Genomic DNA, 20,485 nt, shown 5'->3' with positions numbered 1-20,485 from the left:
ATGAGCTATACAATTACTGATTTAAAAGTAACGGGTGGAATTTTAATGTGGTCTTCGCTGTAATGGTTTTAACTACAATTGGATATATTTTAATTGCCTAAGAACATATGTATTTCATTTAAGTGAAGATCAAACTGAAATCTCAAATTTCATCTAAGATCAAATCGTAGCTGCTCATTACATTTACAAAATAGTCATACTTTTTGTTATTCATGATAGTCACAAGAAAGATTACGAAAAATTGAATATGGCATGGACAGAGTGGTTTTGCTTTGAAATTAGCAATTTTGAAAATGCACGAACTTTGAAAATGCACAAGAAGTTAACAAAAGTCAATCCCTTTATTTCAATCATTTCTGCAGTACAGTAACTTTTAGACGACTTCTCTCTCCAGCCTCCAAATCAGTCTTCTCTTCAAAATACCAAATTGCTCACTAAATGTGTAAATATATTGCATATACAAAAGATCTTACACTAACATCTTCTATAAGCTTCTTACTGGAAGAGACTTGTCTGAACTTTGGTTTTAATAAGCAGCAGATCAAGAATTCCATGTACAGTCTTGTTCTTAGATTTTTATCATAAGTGTTCGCCCAGCTTATATATACACACGTTTCGTATATACCGTACAATCACAGAAAGCTAGCATTACTTTTATTTCGAAGTGCTATGTAGCCTAGGTTCAAACCTAGCCAGACTTTAGCTTAGTTCTGAATTTATCTGTTTTCCATAACCCTCAAATGCTCAGAGGTCAGAAAGCTGGTATCTCCTCACCACCCCATCTCTGCAGCATGTATAAATCTGTTTCTCCCATGTAGCAACCTAGAAGGAAATGAAAATATTTAAAAATAAAATCACTTGCATGAACATCATCTTCGTCTGCCTTTGTAGTTTCTCCTGTGCAACCCTATATATATATGGCCAAAAACTTCCATCCTCTTAAATCCCTCCTTTAAACAAATCTCTCCCATGAGACACACAAATCACAATAACAGGCGACTGGAAAGATGAAAGATCAGCTGGGGCTGCTTGACAACTCATAATGGAAACAGAGCTATATTGGGCAGGGAACTCCCTCCAACCCTCATTGTTTGGATAGCCTTCTGGACAATAGGCCTCTCTGATCTTTGACTGGAACCGCTATGAGCTACTGCAATATACAGTGAATGTATCAATATCTGGCTTTTAACATCTCCCTTGACTGTTATGGCTTCAAAGTCATGTCAAACATTCTTGGAACGATAATTGTCCCTAGATGTCCAAAAAGGAAGATATCTCCATGTGTTAATTAGAAATCCTACCAGTATCACCATGGACAGAGTAGTTTGCTACTCACAAGAGCTCATGTACTTCCCCAAATGCTACACTGTAGTGGGCTCTGAACTGAGAAAAAGCCTGAAGAAAAATGGGAACATTTGAATGTTTTTATTTTATGAGATGGGAAAGGAAGAAATCAGCAACCTTTGAAAAAGTATTAGCTCTTAAACTAGCCATAGAACACTACAACTAGCTGAAAATGCAGCAGTTTCCCCTCAAGATGCACTGGAGGATGAGGGAAGAGGATACATTAGTAAGTCCTGTTGAACAGCACTATTGAGCATGTTTCTTGATTTGCATGCATGTTTTTATTTCAGCTTTGCCATTATAAAGATGACTGTGTAATAGCACCTGGGGTCTACAGTGTGATAGCTAAGTGCTTTATAAATCAGTGAGCAACAACTTTTAGACACAAGGTCCTTGGGGTTTGAAATTGTTTCAAAGACGACTGATCAAACACACTCCATTTACAGGACAGACTTTCTGTCAGATCTGAGGGTCTCTACTACGGGAAAAGGTTGAATTAAGATATGCAAGTTCAGCTATGTTAACTGCGTAGCTGAAGTTGAAGTACCTTAACTCGGCTTTTGGCACTGTCTACACTGCAGGAAGTCAAAGGAAAAAACACTCGCCCTTTGACTTCCCTTACTCCTCTTGAAAGCAGGACTACTAGCATCGAGCAGTACGCCCCTCTCAGTTCAAATGAGCTGTTTTAACTAGACCCACTAATTAAAACGCCAGAAGATTGACAACAGCAGCTTTGTTCTCCTCTGTAGTGTAGGCAGACCCTAAGAGAGAAGATGGATTTCTTTTGCTCGCACATCACCACCAATTACAAGTCTGCAGGCCAAATGCTGCACTCAGGTATGCTAGCCTACACTGCCTTCAAGGTGCTGTATTGTTACAACAGATGGCAAGGTATGGCATTGCAACTGGAACCTGTTACAAGACGACCTAAGCAGCAGCAGCATCAGTACCATGGCTGTACGAAACGGGATGCTAATCCAGCACCCTCTCCAACAGCTGTGTTAGCTCAGTGGGGTTTATGGAAATAAAGGGCAGCAAAAACTCAGTTTCTGAAATCAGCTGATGTGATTCAGAATATGAACAGTGGGCAGCTCAGCTAAGTAAGGATTTCTGTAAAAATGGCACCACTTTTCTAAACAGAATTGCCCTTTAAAACAGACAGGCCTGAATGCAGAAGTAGAGGCTCCCAAGTTGTAATCAGAGCTCTCTGACAATGGACAAGTTACTTAACCCCCGCCTCAGTTTTCGCATTTGAGAGAGGCGAAATTACGCTACTGCTCCTTAGCCAGGTGACCAAAGGATTTGTTTTTGTAAAGAGTTAAATTATTCAAATACAAAAATTAATTTAAAAAATTGACTTTTCAGAAAGGTGACAGCTCTGTTGGTTGCCAAATCACCAGACAATGGCAGCCATGGCAGGGTGGCACCTTTATTTCCCCCTTGCTGTTACTCAGGTCAATGATAAGCAGACTTAGCCATTACCTTGTATACAGGGTCACAATCTGCTTCTGTGAGGTCAATTACGTGATCAAGATCTTGCTGAATAATAAAACAGGTTCCATCACCTAGGGGGAAAAAATCAAAATAGAGAAGGAATACAGAACTGCTTGCAAGATCCGACATTCCCATAACTACAAACAGATGCAGGTGGGCGTATATAGGAATGGTTTTGTATTCGAGCCTTTGAATAGGGGTTGTGGGGTGCCAGTTTGGCCAAACAGACTCTCGGAAGGTTGGGATATCTCATGGAAGAGTCAGTGGTATTGGAAGGGTACTGGGAACTGATGACAGAGGAATATGAAATATTAGGAAGTTAATGAAACACTGATTAATACTATCCCTATTATGTCACTTGTCATCTACTTGCTGGGGACATGTTCTCTAAAGGTGTGTCTACTCTTGAGCTAGAAGATGTAATTTCCAGCTCGAGCAGACATGCCCATGCTAGCTCTAAATGTAGCCACAGGAAGTGGAAGGAGATGCTAAGTACATACTCAAGTTGGCTAGTCCCATCCACCCATTTGCACCACTGCAGCTACTCTAGTAAGCTAATGCAGGTATATCTGCTCAAGCTGGAAATTACACCTGCAGGTCCAGTGTAGATGTACCCCAAAATGTTACTGGGACAACCAGCTATCAACTCACACCACAACCAAGGAATTCAGAGAAAGCACAGATCCATGATTGCATGACATGTAGAGTGATCATATGGAGGGATGTGCACATAACCAAGAGGAGAGAGAAGAGCAACTCCAGCTAGTTGGAAGCCCCTCTCCAGCATCAGACTGAAAAAGGTCAGAAGGGGAAATAAAGACATGATCTAAAAGCTCTGGTCTTTGGTCAGAACACTCATTGCATCCTCTTAATTAGGGACGTAAAAGGTTAACCAGTAAACCTCACCATTAAAAGATGAGGCTTACCAGTTCCAGCTCCAACCCTATGGGGCATGCTGGGCAGCTTCTGTCTGTGGCAGTCTCACCCTGCCACAGAGGTTGTTCTAGCCAGTCAATCAGAACAGCCCTTGTCTGTAGCAGGCTCAGTCCCTACACCACAGATTATATGCTGGCTCTCTGGGAGCAGGGCCGGTAGGGGCTGCCAGTCCTTGTTTCATAAACTGCCTTTAACAGTTCTTCATTTCAGGTGACGGCAACAGAAACCAATGCTGAAAACTCAGCAAAGAAATGTGCAAAAGTGTCTTATAAAGATTCTGATTAAGATAACCATGTTGCAAAGTAAACACTGTTGCCTCAGTACAGGCAGTCCCCGGGTTACATGGATCCGACTTACGTCCGATCCCTAGTTACAAACGGGGGGGGGGGGGGGCGCTCAGCTAGTGCGGGGTGCCTCCCCCACTGTCACCGCCGGAGGAGGCGCAGGGGGCGCTTCCCCCCAGCAGAGCAGGGAGATGTGGAGCTAGCGTCGTCCCCCCCCCCCCCCAACAGACCAGGGAGACGCGGAGCAGCTTTTCTCACCGCGGAGGATGCGGGTCTGCTGGGGGGAACAAGACACCAGCCAAAAGGGGGCACCCCAGAGCGGAAAAATTAATTTCCTAGGGAACAGCAGGAGCAGCAGGCAGTGAGACCCATTGTGTTACAGTCCCCACCTTGGGAGCAACAGCTCTTTCCCTCTTCAGCACTAGAGCTGCAAGTATCTTGTTAGCGTCACGTGAAATTAACAAGTCCCTTCCAGCTTGGCAGAGGTGAAGCTGAAAAATTACCCAGTGGTTTGGGTGGGCAAGAATGGGGAGGAGCAGGACAGAAGGGAAGAGGGGATAAGCCCCAACCACACACCCTGGCTGGAGTGGAGCAGGGTAAGCCCCGAGGGGATGGGTCTGGTTGCAAAGTGGGTGAGTGGACAATGAGGACCCACCTGTGGCTAAACTCCTGTTCCCAACACAGAATTTTTCTTTAAAATTAATCCTGTGGATAAATTCACACACACACACTTCACAGGAAGGGATTTCCATATTCTGCTGAGCAGAATACAACAACAGCTTTGTTTGTACAGGCAGTCCCCGGGTTACGTACAAGATAGGGACTGTAGGTTTGTTCTTAAGTTGAATCTGTATGTAAGTCGGAACCGGCGTCCAGATTCAGCCGCTGCTGAAACTGATCAGTTTCAACAGCAGCTGAATCTGGACGCCAGTTCTGACTTACATACAGATTCAACTTAAGAACCCCAGGCTCCGCGGCTTTGCTCTGCTTTGCTCCCCGTCCCCCTGGTCTGCAGACCAGGGGGACGGGGAGCAAAGCGGCGGAACACGCGGGCAGCGGACAGCCCAGACGCGTCCGCTACCCGCGTGTTCCGCCGCTTTGCTCTCCGTCTCCCTGGGCTGCAGACCAGGGGGACGGGGAGCAAAGCAGAGCAAAGCCGCGGAGCATGCGGGTAGCGGACAGCCCAGATGCGTCTGGGCTGTCCGCTGCCCGCGTGTTCCGCCGCTTTGCTTCCTCTCCCTGGTCTGCTGGAGACCAGGGAGAGGGAGGGCCCCGTTCGTAACTGCGGATCCGACATAAGTTGGATCCGCGTAACTCGGGGACTGCCTGTATCAATATTTCACTGTGCTCTCCAATGACTATTGATTACACTTAATACCCATTTCACTGAACCATCTGTAGCAAATTCTATTTGGAACAATAATATGCATTGAATAAACTTTTTTTAGTTATAAAAAACAAAGATTCTGACTATTAAATGAATAACTGGGATCTTTCAGGTACCCCAAAAGGAAGATTTGGATATAGCATGAAACACTGAAACTTATGATCAATTTTTAATTAAAATATCAACCAAAAAAACCTTCATATCAAAACAGTATGTGTTTTTCTTAGAATAAGGAAGTTGTATGAGAATCAGGGTCTTTTCCACCTAACTCCAGCTCCCCGTCCCCCCCCAAAATATGTACGAGTTCCGACTTACATACAAATTCAACTTAAGAACAAACCTACAGTCCCTATCTTGTACGTAACCCGGGGACTGCCTGTATTACCTTGGCTGGCAATAAATCCATCTCTATAAGGGAGCAGACAAAGCACTGGTGCTCCTGATCTATGAATGATCTGAATCGGGGCCCTAAAAAGAAAGTGGTAAAAACAAGGTGAAAATATTATAATCAAGGACACTGTTGTATTAATACAGATGGAATATATGAGCCAAAGGGGTTAAAATAACTCAATCACTATTTAACATTTACACCGCACTGCAAACTGCTTAGTACCAGGGCAAACACACAGTTTAACATCCTTTTAGCCTATTAACAATACTGCAAAAAAGGAAACACAATCAAAGCATCTGAAAGGCAAAGTATTACATAATGCTTCCATTCTGACAACATCCCTTAGACCCTTTCCCTTTAGCTGGAGAGTTTTGAGAAGAAAAATCCATTTGTGTTTGACAGTCTCTTAGCAGATATCAAAGCTGGCAGTAACTGTCCTTTGGGGTAAAAAGAGAAGTTAGCAGAGGTGGGTTGGAGCTGTTGAAATCTGATCCCATTTCATCCCACCTGATGTTTGCAGTGGATGGTGGTGATGTCATCTACAAAGTAAACACCGTTGCCCCAGTAACTCTAGTACTAGTCTCTTTGTCTGGGTCTGGTTGGGACATCTATCCGGGTTAGCACAACAACCCAGGGTCCCAGGAGATGGCAAAAGATGGCAACATGATGGTTAAGCTTGCTTCAGTGACCCTGTCCTTCCACTTCCCCTCAAAATTTTCTTTGTTCAAGGACCCAAAAGGGGAGCAGAGAGTGGAACAGCTCTATCCCGCATTTTATCTACCAGTTAGGCCTAGTTTCCAACACACCAGTTTTGGCTCAATTTGCAAACCCACATTTTCTTGTTTACAAACCCTGATCTTAAGAGCTCTTGAGCTACATCAATAGGCTTTTTTGTTGGAGGAATTCTGTTTCTGTGTCTGGTTTTCTCGCACCTGTTTATAACATTCTTTATTAAAAATAACTTGACCTATGTTTCATGGTTAATTCCCAAGCAGGCAAAAAGTTATAGGCCCAATTGCCAGAACTCTGCCCATATGCAAACATAATAAAGAACAAGCAACAGAACAGAGCAAGAAGGTGATTAAAGATGCATCAGACAACCATTAAGGTCACATGAATTATGCAGAATGAGATTGGCAAACTGATGATTAGCCACCATGACAAGGGCTAAAACTGGAAAGCTACAGAAGCATCCAGTCTGCTTAGCTCAATATTTTAATCTTTCAGTGGATAGCTCAAGGCAATGATCCCTCTAAAAGGCCATTCCAGACAATATAAAGGGATCTAAATGCTAGTTTCTTTAGAGGCATGTACCAGAATTCCCTCCACACAGAATTTCAAAGAGATTATTATTAATCAAACAGATGGAAACGTGGAGATTATCCAACAACAGAAAAGGAATTGTTCAGACACGGAATGCTAAATTCTCTTGTTTCTTTATCCAAAGGTACCATCTTGACTGCTTCCCAACTGGAATGTGCATTTGGCACTAATCCAAACAATGTTAATCACAGTACTGTCCGTATGAGCTTGACTAAGTGCTTTCAGAAAAAGTAATCACTTGGCAGTGAGCAAATCAATTTAACAATACCAAATGGGAATGGAGGATCATATTGCAATGAGAATGCACCACTTACAAGGCATGTTATATCTAGCACCTAAAGAATTAAGCTCATTGTCAGAGGCAGTGGAGGATGGGATTTCCATCAAGTGGAAAGCATTTTAAACTATTGCTTATAAGACAGCTGATAAAATGATGTGGTAGGAAGAAGTGCTTCTGCTTTTAACTGTTTTACATTTAATGCCTATATTTTTGTGATTTTAAGTGTATATCAAGAATATCGAAAGCTTTGGATGAGTGCACACTCAGCAAAACCCAAAATCTACATAAAGCAAAACAAATTCCATTTTTCAGTATCTCAGCAGTTTGTATAAAATAAATCTGTATAGTAGTCTCAATCTAGGTCCTAGTGAAGGGAGTCTATAGCAAAACCACTGCATACACAATGATGGGTGAACTAGGGATATGTTACACGTTTAAATGGTTAACTGATGAGTTCATATCAGAGGCAGCAGCTCAGGGGGCGGGATAGGAGAACAGGCAGGAGCCGGTGCTCACAGGGAGCTAGCTTTTAAGCAGGCTCCCCGCAAGCACCACCATCTGCCCCTCCACACTACTGCCATGGGGGGCAGGGAGGGCCAGTACATGCAGGGAGCCCTGCAGGAGGCATCATCCCAGGAAGTCTACACTACTGGAGCGTGTGCTGTTCCTGCTTTATAGTCACCAGAGCTGTCAATTTAGCTCCTTTCACCAGCTGAATTCACTGCTTTATACACTCTCTCCCCCGCCCCGGCTTGGCACTTACTTTGTATTTCTCACATCCAGCTGATATATATTTCCATCCTGTGTCCCTGCTAGGAGATAGATGCTTGAGAGGAATGTACAGCAATTGAATGCATCAGATCCAACAAAGAGAAACACCTGGGAATTAAAGAACATTTTAAATATCAGTTTATTCACAGGTAAGCTGAAAGACCAAATTTAGATTAAAATATGTGCAGGTGCTATTCATTTACTCCTCCATCCCACCTGATAGAAAGCTTCAGAATAAGAGTCAGAGAGCAGAAAAAGTGCTTGCCTTTTTATCCCTTGGAAAGCAGAGTTAAAAATTATAACTACTCAATTCATTAAGGGAGATGTGATCTCAGCTTTGTTCCATTAATGGAGTTATTATGAAGACGTCTGGCACAGCTATGCCCAACAACTTCTCCACGTCATTCCTGGTATATCGAGGTTTTGGAACAAGCACACTCTGCCTCTCCCCCCTTCTTGAGACGATCACAGGCCCCACTACACCATCAGTGCACATTTGCCACTCTCATTCCAGCTTGGGTGGCTCTAAACCTGTCACACAAGTGAGAGAGAATCCCCAGCTCACACATAGTTAAGCCAGACCATGCACAATTGAAGAAAGACAGAAGGTACTGGTTGAGAGACAGCAGGTCTCCACCTGGTAAAGTGTCACAATCGCTCAATAAGCTACTCTAGTGAAGACATTTTGAGGAAGGCTGATGTTATTGTAAAAATGAAACACGGAATGTTGTTGCGGACAAGAGAAGAAGCCATCTCTTGGAGTGACTTCATAGAGATTCTACTGGGAGGCTGATTGAATACACTTTTCCAATTATTTTTTTTAAATAATGTAATCTTTCTATGAAGGGGTTGTTTTTAGGAAACGTAAGAGATGGATGAATATTAGCAAGATTACATTAGGCTGATTTTATACTGGGTTTTCCAAACTGAACAATGTTTAGAGAGTGTATTGAGGTTTCTCTTTATTTCTCAAGCCAATAAAGCATTTTTCTAATATTACAGCATACAAGACTAAAATCAAACATCACCATGCATTTGAAAGGGGAGGCCTTAAAATCCACAGGACAATGTGAGCACACTAAGAATTCCATGATACTTTTTGTAAATGTAGGACTTGGCTTGGCCAAAATTTCCCCTCCCTCCACTTTTATATTGTGTCAGTTATACCATCCTGCTGAAGGATGTATTTCAATGGTGTTCTATGCATGACTTGCAAAGCATTCTGAGATCAGACACATGATAAAAAGAACATTTTGAACCTCTGCATTAAAATCCTGAACACAACATATGAAAGGGAGGAAATGCAAAGTTATAGCTCCTCCTGCAACTCTGCCCCTTTAGTGTTAAATTTATGCCTTAATTTACAGGTATAAGAGACAAGTTTTTTGAATTCTGTAGTTAAAAATTGCTAATTTCTACCAGCAGTTTTTGCATTTAATATCCTTTAGGAAAGGAAAGGATTACATAGTGTATGAAATTTGTTACATATCCTCATTTCAATGTATAATCACTGCACTGGTTTCAATACATCATACTTTGGATATGCACGCTCTACTATTTCACTGGCTCATAGCACATCTGTGTGTCATGAAGTAAGAAGAAAAAGCCTATTATAATATATCATTGCAAACAGACATTAAAGAAGTTCCAAATGCTTGTTAACATTTCATCTGACAGGACAAAAGGTAACAAGAGGTTTTGAAAGGACGAAAATGAACATGTCTCAGAAGACCCTTACCGGCTGCCTGCTCTGTAATCCTACACCTTGGAGCTTTTTGTCTTCCCGAGCCAACAGCAGGATTTTCCCTTCTGTCCCAATTTCACGTTCGCCTGTTAAAATTCCAGTTGTTAACATCATCGGCAGTGATACAAGGAGCCTTAGCAAGAGAACTGGGGAAGATTATTCTCATGGTACCAAAATCTCTAACAGACACTTACAGGATGTGCCTCTTTCTAGATGTATATACAGAAGGTCCACTGAGGTAGAGACTAGTACTTGGTGTGGCTAAATGTCCGATGCCATTGGCGTGGGAAAGAATCATAGAATACTAGGACTGGAAAGTACACGAGAGGTCATCGAGTCCAGTCCCCTGCCCTCATAGCAGGACCAAATACAGTCTAGACCATCCCTGATAGACATTTATCTAACCTACTCTTGAATATCTCCAGAGATGGAAATTCCGCAACCTCCCTGGGCAATTTATTCCAGTGTTTGACTACCCTGACAGTTAGGAACTTTTTTCTAATGTCCAACCTAAACCTCCCTTGCTGCAGTTTAAGCCCATTCCTTCTTGTTCTATCCTCAGAGGCCAAGATGAACAAGTTTTCTCCCTCCTCCTTATGACACCCTTTTAGATACCTGAAAACTACTATCATGTCCCTTCTCAATCTTCTCTTTTCTAAACTAAACAAACCTAATTCTTTCAGCCTTCCTTCATAGGTCATGTTCTCTAGACCTTTAATCATTCTTGTTGCTCTTCTCCGGACCCTCTCCAATTTCTCCACATCTTTCTTGAAATGCAGTGCCCAGACTTGACACAATACTCCAACTGAGGCCTAACCAGCACAGAGTAGAGCAGAAGAATGACTTCTCATGTCTTGCTCACAACACACCTGTTAATGCATCCCAGAATCATGTTTGCTTTTTTTGCAAAAGCATCACACTGCTGACTCATATTCAGCTTGTGGTCCACTATAACCCCTAGATCCCTTTCTGCCATACTCCTTCCTAGACCGTTGCTTCCCATTCTGTATGTGTGAAACTGCCTGTTCCTTCCTAAGTGGAGCACTTTGCACTTGTCTTTATTAAACTTCATCCTGTTTACCTCAGACCATTTCTCCAATTTGTCCAGATCATTTTGAATTATGACCCTATCCTCCAGAGCAGTCGCAACCCCTCCCAGCTTGGTATCATCTGCAAACTTAATAAGTGTACTTTCTATGCCAATATCTAAATTGTTGAAGATATCGAACAGAGCCGGTCCCAAAACAGACCCCCGTGGAACCCCACTTGTTATACCTTTCCAGCAGAATTGTGAACCATTAATAAGTACTCTCTGAGTACGGTTATCCAGCCAGTTATGCACCCACCTCATAGTATCCCCATCTAAATTGTATTTGCCTAGTTTATTGATAAGAATATTGTGTGAGACCATATCAAATGCCTTATTAAAGTCGAGGTATACCACATCCACTGCTTCTCCCTTATCCACAAGACTTGTTATCCTATCAAAGAAAGCTATCAGATTGGTTTGACATGATTTGTTCTTTACAAATCCATGCTGGCTGTTCCCTATCAGTTTGCCACCTTCCAAGTGTTTACAGTTAATTACTTCCTTAATTACTCGCTCCATTATCTTCTCTGGCACAGACGTTAAACTAACTGGTCTGTAGTTTCCTGGGTTGTTCTTATTTCCCTTTTTATAGATGGGCACTATATTTGCCCTTTTCCAGTCTTCTGGAATCTCTCCTGTCTCCCATGATTTTCCAAAGATGATAGCTAGAGGCTCAGATACCTCCTCTATCAGCTCCTTGAGTATTCTAGGATGCATTTCATCAGGCCCTGGTGACTTGCAGGCATCTAACTTTTCTAGGTGATTTTTAACTTGTTCTTTTTCTCTTTTATCTTCTAAACCTACCCCCTTCGCACCAGCATTCACTATGTTGGCATTCCTTCAGATTTCTCGGTGAAGACTGAAACAAAGAAGTCATTAAGCATCTCTGCCATTTCCAAGTTTCCTATTACTGTTTCTCCCTCCTCACTGACCAGTGGGCCTACCCTGTCCTTGGTCTTCCTCTTGCTTCTAATATATTCATAAAAAGTCTTCTTGTTTCCCTTTATTCCCGTAGCTAGTTAGAGCTCATTTTGTGCCTTTGCCTTTCTAATCCTGTCCCTGCATTCCTGTGTTGTTTGCCTATATTCATCCTTTGTAATTTGTCCTACTTCCCATTTTTTAATAGGACTGCTTTTTTATTTTTAGATCATGCAAGATCTTGTGGTTAAGCCAAAGCGGTCTTTTGCCATATTTTATATCTTTCTGACGCAGCAGAATAGCTTGCTTTTGAGCCCTTAATAATGTCCCTTTGAAAAACTGCCAACTCTCCTCAGTTGTTTTTCCCCTCAGTCTTGATTCCAGGACTTTACCTATCAGCTCTCAGAGTTACCAAAATCCACTTTCCTGAAATCCACTGTCTCTATTTTGCTGTTCTCCCTTCTACCCTTCCTTAGAATAGTGAGAACTCTGTGATTTCATGATCACTTTCACCCAAGCTGCCTTCCACTTTCAAATTCTCAACCAGCTCCTCCCTATTTGTTAGGATCAAATCTAGAACAGCTTTCCCCCTGGTAGCTTTTTCAACCTTCTGGAATAAAAAGTTGTCTCCAATGCAGTCCAAGAATGTATTGGATAGTCTGTGCCCCGCTGTGTTATTTTCCCAGCGTATATCTGGATAGCTGAAGTCCCCCATCGCCACCAAATCTTGGGCTTTGGATGATATTGTTAGTTGTTTAAAAAAAGAAACACTCTTTTATCCAAGACAGGAAAGGCAAGGAGATTCATGTACCAGCAGACAAAATACGCACTTCCAAAGGCCCTAGTTATTTAGGGCCTAATCCTTCTCCTGCTGAAATCTATGGTGAAGTTCCCTATGGTGCAGGAATGTAATCTTCAACACCAACAATAGCAGGGTGGACCAATAACCACATGAATCCTAGAGCCAATGGAACCTCTTGCTAATTTTAGCCAATACATAAACTTTATATATAGCATACACCACATTAATGGTATTAGGTATACTGTATTAATATATATTATACACGCACACAAGCACAAATAAATAAGTGTTGGGAAGTTGTATTAAGTAAGTGTATTATGCTCTCCTCAGAGTTCAGTTCACACATGTCAAGAATCCCACTACATTTTGCAAAATGGACATCAGTTTTGGCACTTGAAAATGGGAAGCCTTTCAAAAAACGAGATACAGGCAGTCCCCGACTTACGCGGATCCGACTTACGTCGGATCCGCACTTACGAACGGGGCTCTTTCGCCCCGGAAGTCGGGGCGAGAAAGCCCCGTTCGTAAGCTGCTCCGGTGCCCCTGGTCTGCTGGAGACCGTCTCCAGCAGACCAGGGGCACCGGGCGGGTTCCCGCGCTTCTGAGGCTTTGCCAGAGCAAAGCCTCAGAGGCGCGGGGAACCGCCGGTGCTGCCGCTTCAATCTGGGTGCCTGTGGTCTGCTGGGGACCGTCCCCAGCAGACCACAGGCTCCCGGACTGAAGCTGCAGCCACGGCGGGGTCCCTCCCTCTGAGGCTTTGCCAGAGCAAAGCCTCAGAGGCTCTGCTCCCCGTGTCCCTGGTCTGCTGGGGAGGGGGGGGGGGCGCAGCTAGTGTGCTCCCTCCCCCCCCAGCAGACCAGGCTTTTGTTTTGGACTCTGGGGCAGAGCAGCTGGGGCGCTGCCGATTGGTCCTGCAGCGCCCGCTCTGGGCACTACTGGACCAACCCAGCAGCACCCCAGCTGCTCTGCCCCAGGTCCTGATTCAGCCGCTGCTGGTCAGTTTCAGCAGCGGCTGAATCAGGAGGCCTGGGGCAGAGCAGATGGGGTGCTGCTAGGTTGGTCCAGTAGCACCCAGGAGCGGCGCTACTGGAGCAACCCAGCAGCACCCCAGCTGCTCTGCCCCAGGCGTCCCCAAGTCAGCTTCTGCTGAAACTGACCAGCGCTGACTACAGGAAGCCCCAAGCAGAGTTGCTCTGCCCCGGGCTTCCTGGAATCAGCTGCTGATCAGTTTCAGCAGCAGCTGACTTGGGGACGCCTGGGGTTCTTAAGTTGATTCTGTATGTAAGTCAGAACTGGCGGTCAGTTTCAGCAGTGTCTGAATCTGGACGCCAGTTCCGACTTACATACAGATTCAACTTAAGAACAAACCTACAGTCCCTATCTTGTACGTAACCCGGGGACTGCCTGTATATGAATGGTGTGTCCTAGCACAAGTTGGGATGTCTCTACAGCCAACTGGTTTGGAGTACAGTATCCAAAATTGGTGGATTTTAGTAAAGACTTATCACACTGGAAATACTACTAGCTGAAATTCTTATCTTTGAACCACACCTTTTAGTAAACATAAGAATGGCAATACTGGGTCAGACCAGAGGTCCATCTAGATCAGTATCCTGTCTTCCAACAGTGACCAATGCCAAGTGCCTCAAAGGGAATGAATAGAACAGATACATTTAGACAATACATTTGAATAAATTTAGGCATTTGGTCTCAAACATTTTTAAGAATGAACCAGGAGTATAATCAAATAATTGGCTATACCATTTAGTCTACATCATACTGTAAAAGGGAACTGTATTCTTCAGCTTCTCTCAAGACTCCAGAGAACGGCCCTAGTGGCTCACTTCTCTTCCTCTTGGGTTTATGCTGTCAGATGAGACTGCTGAGGATGGAACTGCCACCCAGAGTGATAAAGGATTCCTCCTCTCTTTACAGCAGTTACATATTTTCCCTAAAGAACCCGCATATGGCATGTGTAAACAGTAAATGTTTTAAGGGAAAAAGAAAACCTCCATATATTACTTACTAGGTGCTTTTTCAGGTGATCCCAGATTTATTGTATTGTCAGCAATGCCCAGAGCAATGCCATTCACAGGAGAACCACAATCTGCAACAACGCCTAGACAAGCAGATTTACCACAATCCCAGAGGCGGGCAGTGCCATCTCTAGAACTGGAAATGACATTTCTTCCCCGATCCACGATGGCTGTGTCCAAGATACCTATGCCAAGGCAAAGAAACCTCTAAGAAGGGTAGAAAAAGAGAAGATTGGAAAGTGCATCTATCTTGCTTTCAAAAGCTAGAGAGCACTCACCAGAATCTTACCGACAATAGATCAATTGTGTGACATCCCGCTGGAGTTACATTTGCTTACACCAGAACTGAATTTGACTCATGAGCTAGATAACCCCATCATGAGTTGGAACAAGTTAGTGATACTTGTGTATTCTAGCTACAACAACATGGAAAGCATGTTTCTTGCCAGCTGTTAATGTTTTCTCACTGTTTTATATCATCGTTATTTTTAACATGTAAAGACAACATAGACTTTTTTAGAGGCCTATATTTGAACGGTTACAAGATTTAATTAACAGTCTGCATACAGAAGCAATGTTCAAATACCAAGACTACTTTTCAGACAAAAGTCAACTGCAACCAGACAAAACCAAATTTAATTATTCTAGCTGACTGCTACTGCTGAGACTGCTTGAGAGCCAATCATGCACATAATGGATTAAGTCAATTTTGTAGACAACAGAGATCTGCTAGATTTCCTCTCACTGATGCTCTGCTACATTTCCTGTCAGATGAATTACAAAATTGTTGCAATACATCTGCAAAGCACTTCACACGTTTTAAACACACAACAAAGAGGTGAACTGAAAATTATGGCAGGTTCATTACAGGACACCAGAAAGATTCTGCATTAATGTTTTGCTCAAATATTTGGACAGATGCCACTTAGGCTATACCTATATTACGTTATACCTATATGTCAGCCTAATATACATCATTCAGAGGCATGAATAAACCACCCTTCTGAGGCTAGCTACGTCTAAACTACATCGTTGTCGAAAAAACCACGTCTAAACCGCGATTTCAGTTTCAAAATGGCACTTGTTTGAAACAGTGCCATGATGCAATTATGCAAATGTAGTGTGGGATATTTAAATCCCCACTTCATTTGCACTTTCAAAACGTCTAATTTACATCCCTCTGCCGACAGCGGGGTGTAGTTTAGACATAGCCTGAGTGACATAAGTTACACCAAATAAGTGCTAGTGTGCACAGCACAATGTTGGTAAAAGGGCTTCTCCCGCTGACATAACTACCGCCACTTATGGAGGCGGTTTTATTGTGCCCTTCCTTTCCCCTGCCTTCTTGGCAACTAATCACCCTCTCCTAAATTCAGCATGACACAACAGACCTCATGCCCTGAAGCATGAGAAGTGTCTTTACTTATTTTATGAGGCACCTACAACATTGCTGGATACTGGAAAAACAACTGGTCATGTGAAGCAACTCCAGTACAACCTTCATTATCTTATCATCTTATCTTGGGTAATGCTGTATAGCATTTATACTGAAAATCACTTCCAGTATAAATGCTATCTAATTCAGGGGTCATGAGCTCAGTTAGGATACCAAAGAGTTTGACAGTCAACTGAACGGAGGAAAAGTAAAACACTACCCGAGCTCCATGTTCACAACTCTGAGCAGACCTTTGTGCTGTTCTCCCTTATTTTCCCTACTATACAGATTGAAAACCTGAAATGCAACAGGAACAGCTTCAGATGCTTACAACTGTTTCATATTCTAAGGCTTAGAGCCTGGACACAATATAACACATCTAAATGTTAATGCGCAGCACAAAAATGTAACAAGTTGAGGCTTAAACTTTAGTCTGCTGATATGGTGCAATTATACAGACAGCATATTGAGCATTTTAAAAGCTAGTTTGTGTACCTGCTTTGTGACCTTTAAACGTTACTGCGCAGCTAGCATCTTCTGCTGACCAGATCTTTAGCTGGGCATCCATTCCCCCACTCAGAACAACAAGGCCCGATGGGAAAAACCTGCAACAATTGACATCATACACATGGCCTTCCAATAGTCTCTGGAAAAACAAAGAACTGTGTGCTAATTCCACGGTTATCATGCTGAGGTCATCCTGCATTCAGCTGTTCAGTACTGGGAAAGCACAGTGCTTCGACCTAAATTGTGGACATGATCAAATACCTCAGGGACAAATGCAGTTTTAATACAGCCAATTTTCTAAGTGGATAAGTGCAGTGGATTTACCAGGTAGATTAGAAGAGGACAGTGAACAACTGCACCATAGTTACCATCACTTCTAACTATCCCTCCATGTTCTAATATTGGTACTCATCACCCTGGCCTATGAGCATCACATTTAGGAGACTATATCACAGTAATAGATCTTTGACCTTAGAAGCGAAATTTATGCTAATGTCCCACTCAAAGGCAGCACCATAACTACACTGGACCTCAAGTAGGGATGTTAAAATTAGATTAATCAACTAACTGAATAGTCGATGGAATTTCCATCAACAATTCAATTAGTTGATGAGGGCACTTCCACTTTAAAATATAGCAAGACCCCACTGGGCTGTTGCTACATTTCAAAGGCAGAAGTGCCGCTCGCATTCCGCCTTTGAAATACTGCATGGAGTCTGAGGCCAGCGTCCCCCACTGGTGGCCCCAGGTTCCATGCGGCACTTCCACTTTGAAACATACAAGAGCAAACTCTTGTACATTTCAAAGACTGAAATGCCACATGGAGCTGGCCCCAGGCTCCAAATGGCGCTTCCTCTTTGAGATGTACAAGAGCCCCAGCGGAGACTCATGTACATTTCAAAGGAGGAACACTGCTGCTTCACCCCTGTCCCCTCCCACAGAGCTGGGGGGAACTGGCTTTTAAACTGGCTCCCCCCAGCGCCCTCTCTTCTGCCGCCTTCCCCCACCGCCTCTTTCTGACAGTGGCAGCAGGGCAGGAGGGGGGGGGGGAGCAGCTAACTGACTACTGTATCGACCATCCGATAAACTTTTGCTTATTAGATAGTCATCTAGTCAATTAGTCTGTTACATTCCCTAACCTCAAGGTCACTGAGTTAGGGACCAATGCTAGGGCTGGGACACTGGAATCTATGAACTTGAGACAAAACGCATACAAGAACAGAAAGATATAGCCAAAATTCTTACTCTTATTTCTCCATTCGCAGCCTGCCAGATTTTCATGGTCCCATCAGTGCTGGTAGATACGCCAAGGCCTCCGCCACTGGAAATATCAATGCAGATTATCTGTTTGGAAAGACATTAATTAAGCATTATGAGTATTTTACATGACCCAGGGAACACATGCTTTCGCTCACTACTGCAAGGAAATTTTGCATTGAAGATCTGCTAACAAAGGATTCGGTATAAAGAAAGATACTGCAGACTTCATAGCACCTGACCAACCATAATCAGTCACTTCACATACATAAGTGAAGGATTTTGGTCTGATAATACTCTCCACGTACAAAGTACCTTTCATTTGGGTACTCAGGATCTTTTACAGACTTCGGCCTCACAGATATTAGGAAGCACTAGTTAAATGTTTAAAACGTGTTTAACAACCTCTTTCTCTCTCATTTACTCTAACAAAAAAGGTCATCTCTCTTTCAGAAGGGAAGGGGCTTTCACAGAAGGGAGGAGGTAGCTAAAATGAGCATTTCCCAATTAAGTTGTATTACATAGACATTCTATGTCCTTCCCTCAAGGAGAAGCAACTGGTACGATGTGACCTGAATCCAGGATTCAGACGTGTTGATTGACTAGAATATCAGATTCAAAGCCATCTCAATTTCTTACAATTTGGTGGCATTTACAAGCAGAGATATTTAAGAGCAGGTTAGATAAATGTCTATCAGGGATGTTCTAGACAGTACTGGGTCCGGCCACGAGGGCAGGCGACTGGACATTATGACCTCTCGAGGTCCCTTCTAGCCCTAGTATTCTATGATTCTAGGTTGAACAGGGGCCAGGATTTCTCCATACTGGAGGCACAAGCCCCCTTTGGCAAATAAGAAACTGAAGCAATAAGGTGACATCTGACCCAAAGTAGCACACTCAGCAGCAGAGCTCAGACTAGAACCCTCATACAGTCCCTTGCTAATTACTAAAAAATGTTCTCTTCCTTACACAATATAGTACCTATGTGTAGCCTCTTCTGTTTAACTCCCAGTGCCATGAAAGGGACTGTGTTTACAAGCATAGGAAAACAAATCTAAACCTTCAAAACATCAGATTTGAAGTCATCAGACGCCCAGTAGCCACTGTCTCAAATTCTAGTAGGCCTGACTTCATCCTCATTAAGTAGATAAACTGACTCCCACACAGTATACCACTCTTTGTTAACAGCAAATATTTGCCTTCTATCAGTGGTCACTAACCAGTTGATCGTGAGGCAGTGTTCCCAGCCCCCTCTCACTCCCCCCACCTGCAATGAGGAGCCTGCAATGGCGCTACCACCTCCTGCCCCTCACAAAACTGGAGCCAGTGCCGGCTTCCTGTGGCGATGGGAGGAGAAGTCCCATGGCTCCACGCCAGAGCCGGCTTCTCCGCAAGAGCGTGTGCTGCTCCTCTCCACACAGCAGCAGGCACACTTTCTGGTCTTCCCTTCCTTCCCTGTGCTCTGGAAAGGTGTGTGTGGATGGGCTTAAGATGGCAGCAGAGGATCCAGAGATCCAGCATGAAAGATCCTCGTCCCTGGAGACTTCTAGGTACTGGCTAAGCTGCTCCTGCCTCCTTTCCCACGGCCAGACCCCCATTAGCACCCTGCCCCCTGGCCAGACCCCATCCAGCACCCTGCCCCATGACCAGACCCCCCACAAGCAGCCTGGCCCCTGCCAGACCCCCACAAGCAGCCTGGCCCCTGGCCAAACACCATTCAAGCACCTTGCCTCTACCCCATGACCGGACACAATCCAGCACCCTGCCCAGACACCTACCCCCAGCTTGCTCCTGTACCCTACTTTCCACCCAGATTCTGCACCCCCATTCCTATCCCACTCACTGGCAGGTCTGTCCTGCACACTGAACTCACTGAACCCCACCTCAGAGCCCAGGGAGGCCCACAAAATCCACTAACCCTGGAACCCCAGAAGAGTTAATCTGGCCTGAGGCCTTGAACCTCAGTCCTACCTACTTTCCCCCTGCCTACCATGGAGCTGGAGCCCCAGGGGAGTGAGGTGTCTCAGTTGAGGCCATATCAGTGAGGGTTGGGGGGCTTTGGAGGGGTTGGTTTTTTTGCATCTCACTTGTGTGGTCCCCCACTGATTTTTATGTGGGTCAGTGGCCCCTGACCCAAAACAGGTTTCCCACCCCTCCCATAAATAAAGACAATGTTGAAACATTTTGTGTTGGACATAATATTTTATTTAAAAATGAAGCTGGCAAACAAGCCCCTATTTGGAGCCAAGCCTCAATCTGGCTGCAGCATCATAACACCCCAGCACCCCTCACACTCCCCAACCCTGAGCCCATCATACACCTGAACCCCCTGCCCTGACCACCCCCTCCCACACACATCCCCAGTCTTGTTCCATAACACTCCTGCACCACCCACACACTGCAAATTTGTGCCCTGAGCTCCTCATATACCCCAACCCAAATTCTTGCACCCCCACATCCACAAGCTGTGGCTTGTCCCAGCGCCC

General features: G+C 44.0%; 1 protein-coding gene across 2 annotated transcripts in view; it reads right to left on the bottom strand.

Moving 5' to 3' along the window:
• Positions 1 to 322: 322 nt before the first annotated feature.
• PAAF1 (proteasomal ATPase associated factor 1) overlaps positions 323 to 20,485 on the bottom strand; it is a 27,263-nt gene continuing 7,100 nt past the window's right edge. For both annotated transcript variants that reach the window (XM_075919577.2, XM_089775793.1), the window contains exons 5-12: positions 17,988 to 18,086; positions 16,731 to 16,881; positions 14,791 to 14,985; positions 9,949 to 10,040; positions 8,203 to 8,318; positions 5,831 to 5,913; positions 2,827 to 2,909; positions 323 to 822 (exon numbers count right to left, since the gene is read on the bottom strand). In XM_075919577.2, coding sequence (XP_075775692.1) covers positions 745 to 822; positions 2,827 to 2,909; positions 5,831 to 5,913; positions 8,203 to 8,318; positions 9,949 to 10,040; positions 14,791 to 14,985; positions 16,731 to 16,881; positions 17,988 to 18,086 — 897 coding nt within the window. In that variant the 3' untranslated portion in view covers positions 323 to 744. The remainder of the gene's footprint in view (positions 823 to 2,826; positions 2,910 to 5,830; positions 5,914 to 8,202; positions 8,319 to 9,948; positions 10,041 to 14,790; positions 14,986 to 16,730; positions 16,882 to 17,987; positions 18,087 to 20,485) is intronic.

The sequence above is a fragment of the Pelodiscus sinensis genome, chromosome 1 (genome assembly GCF_052426305.1).
Source record: "Pelodiscus sinensis isolate ZL-2025 chromosome 1, ASM5242630v1, whole genome shotgun sequence".
NCBI lineage: Eukaryota > Metazoa > Chordata > Testudines > Trionychidae > Pelodiscus > Pelodiscus sinensis.
This window is presented reverse-complemented; position numbering and strand designations above follow the sequence as displayed.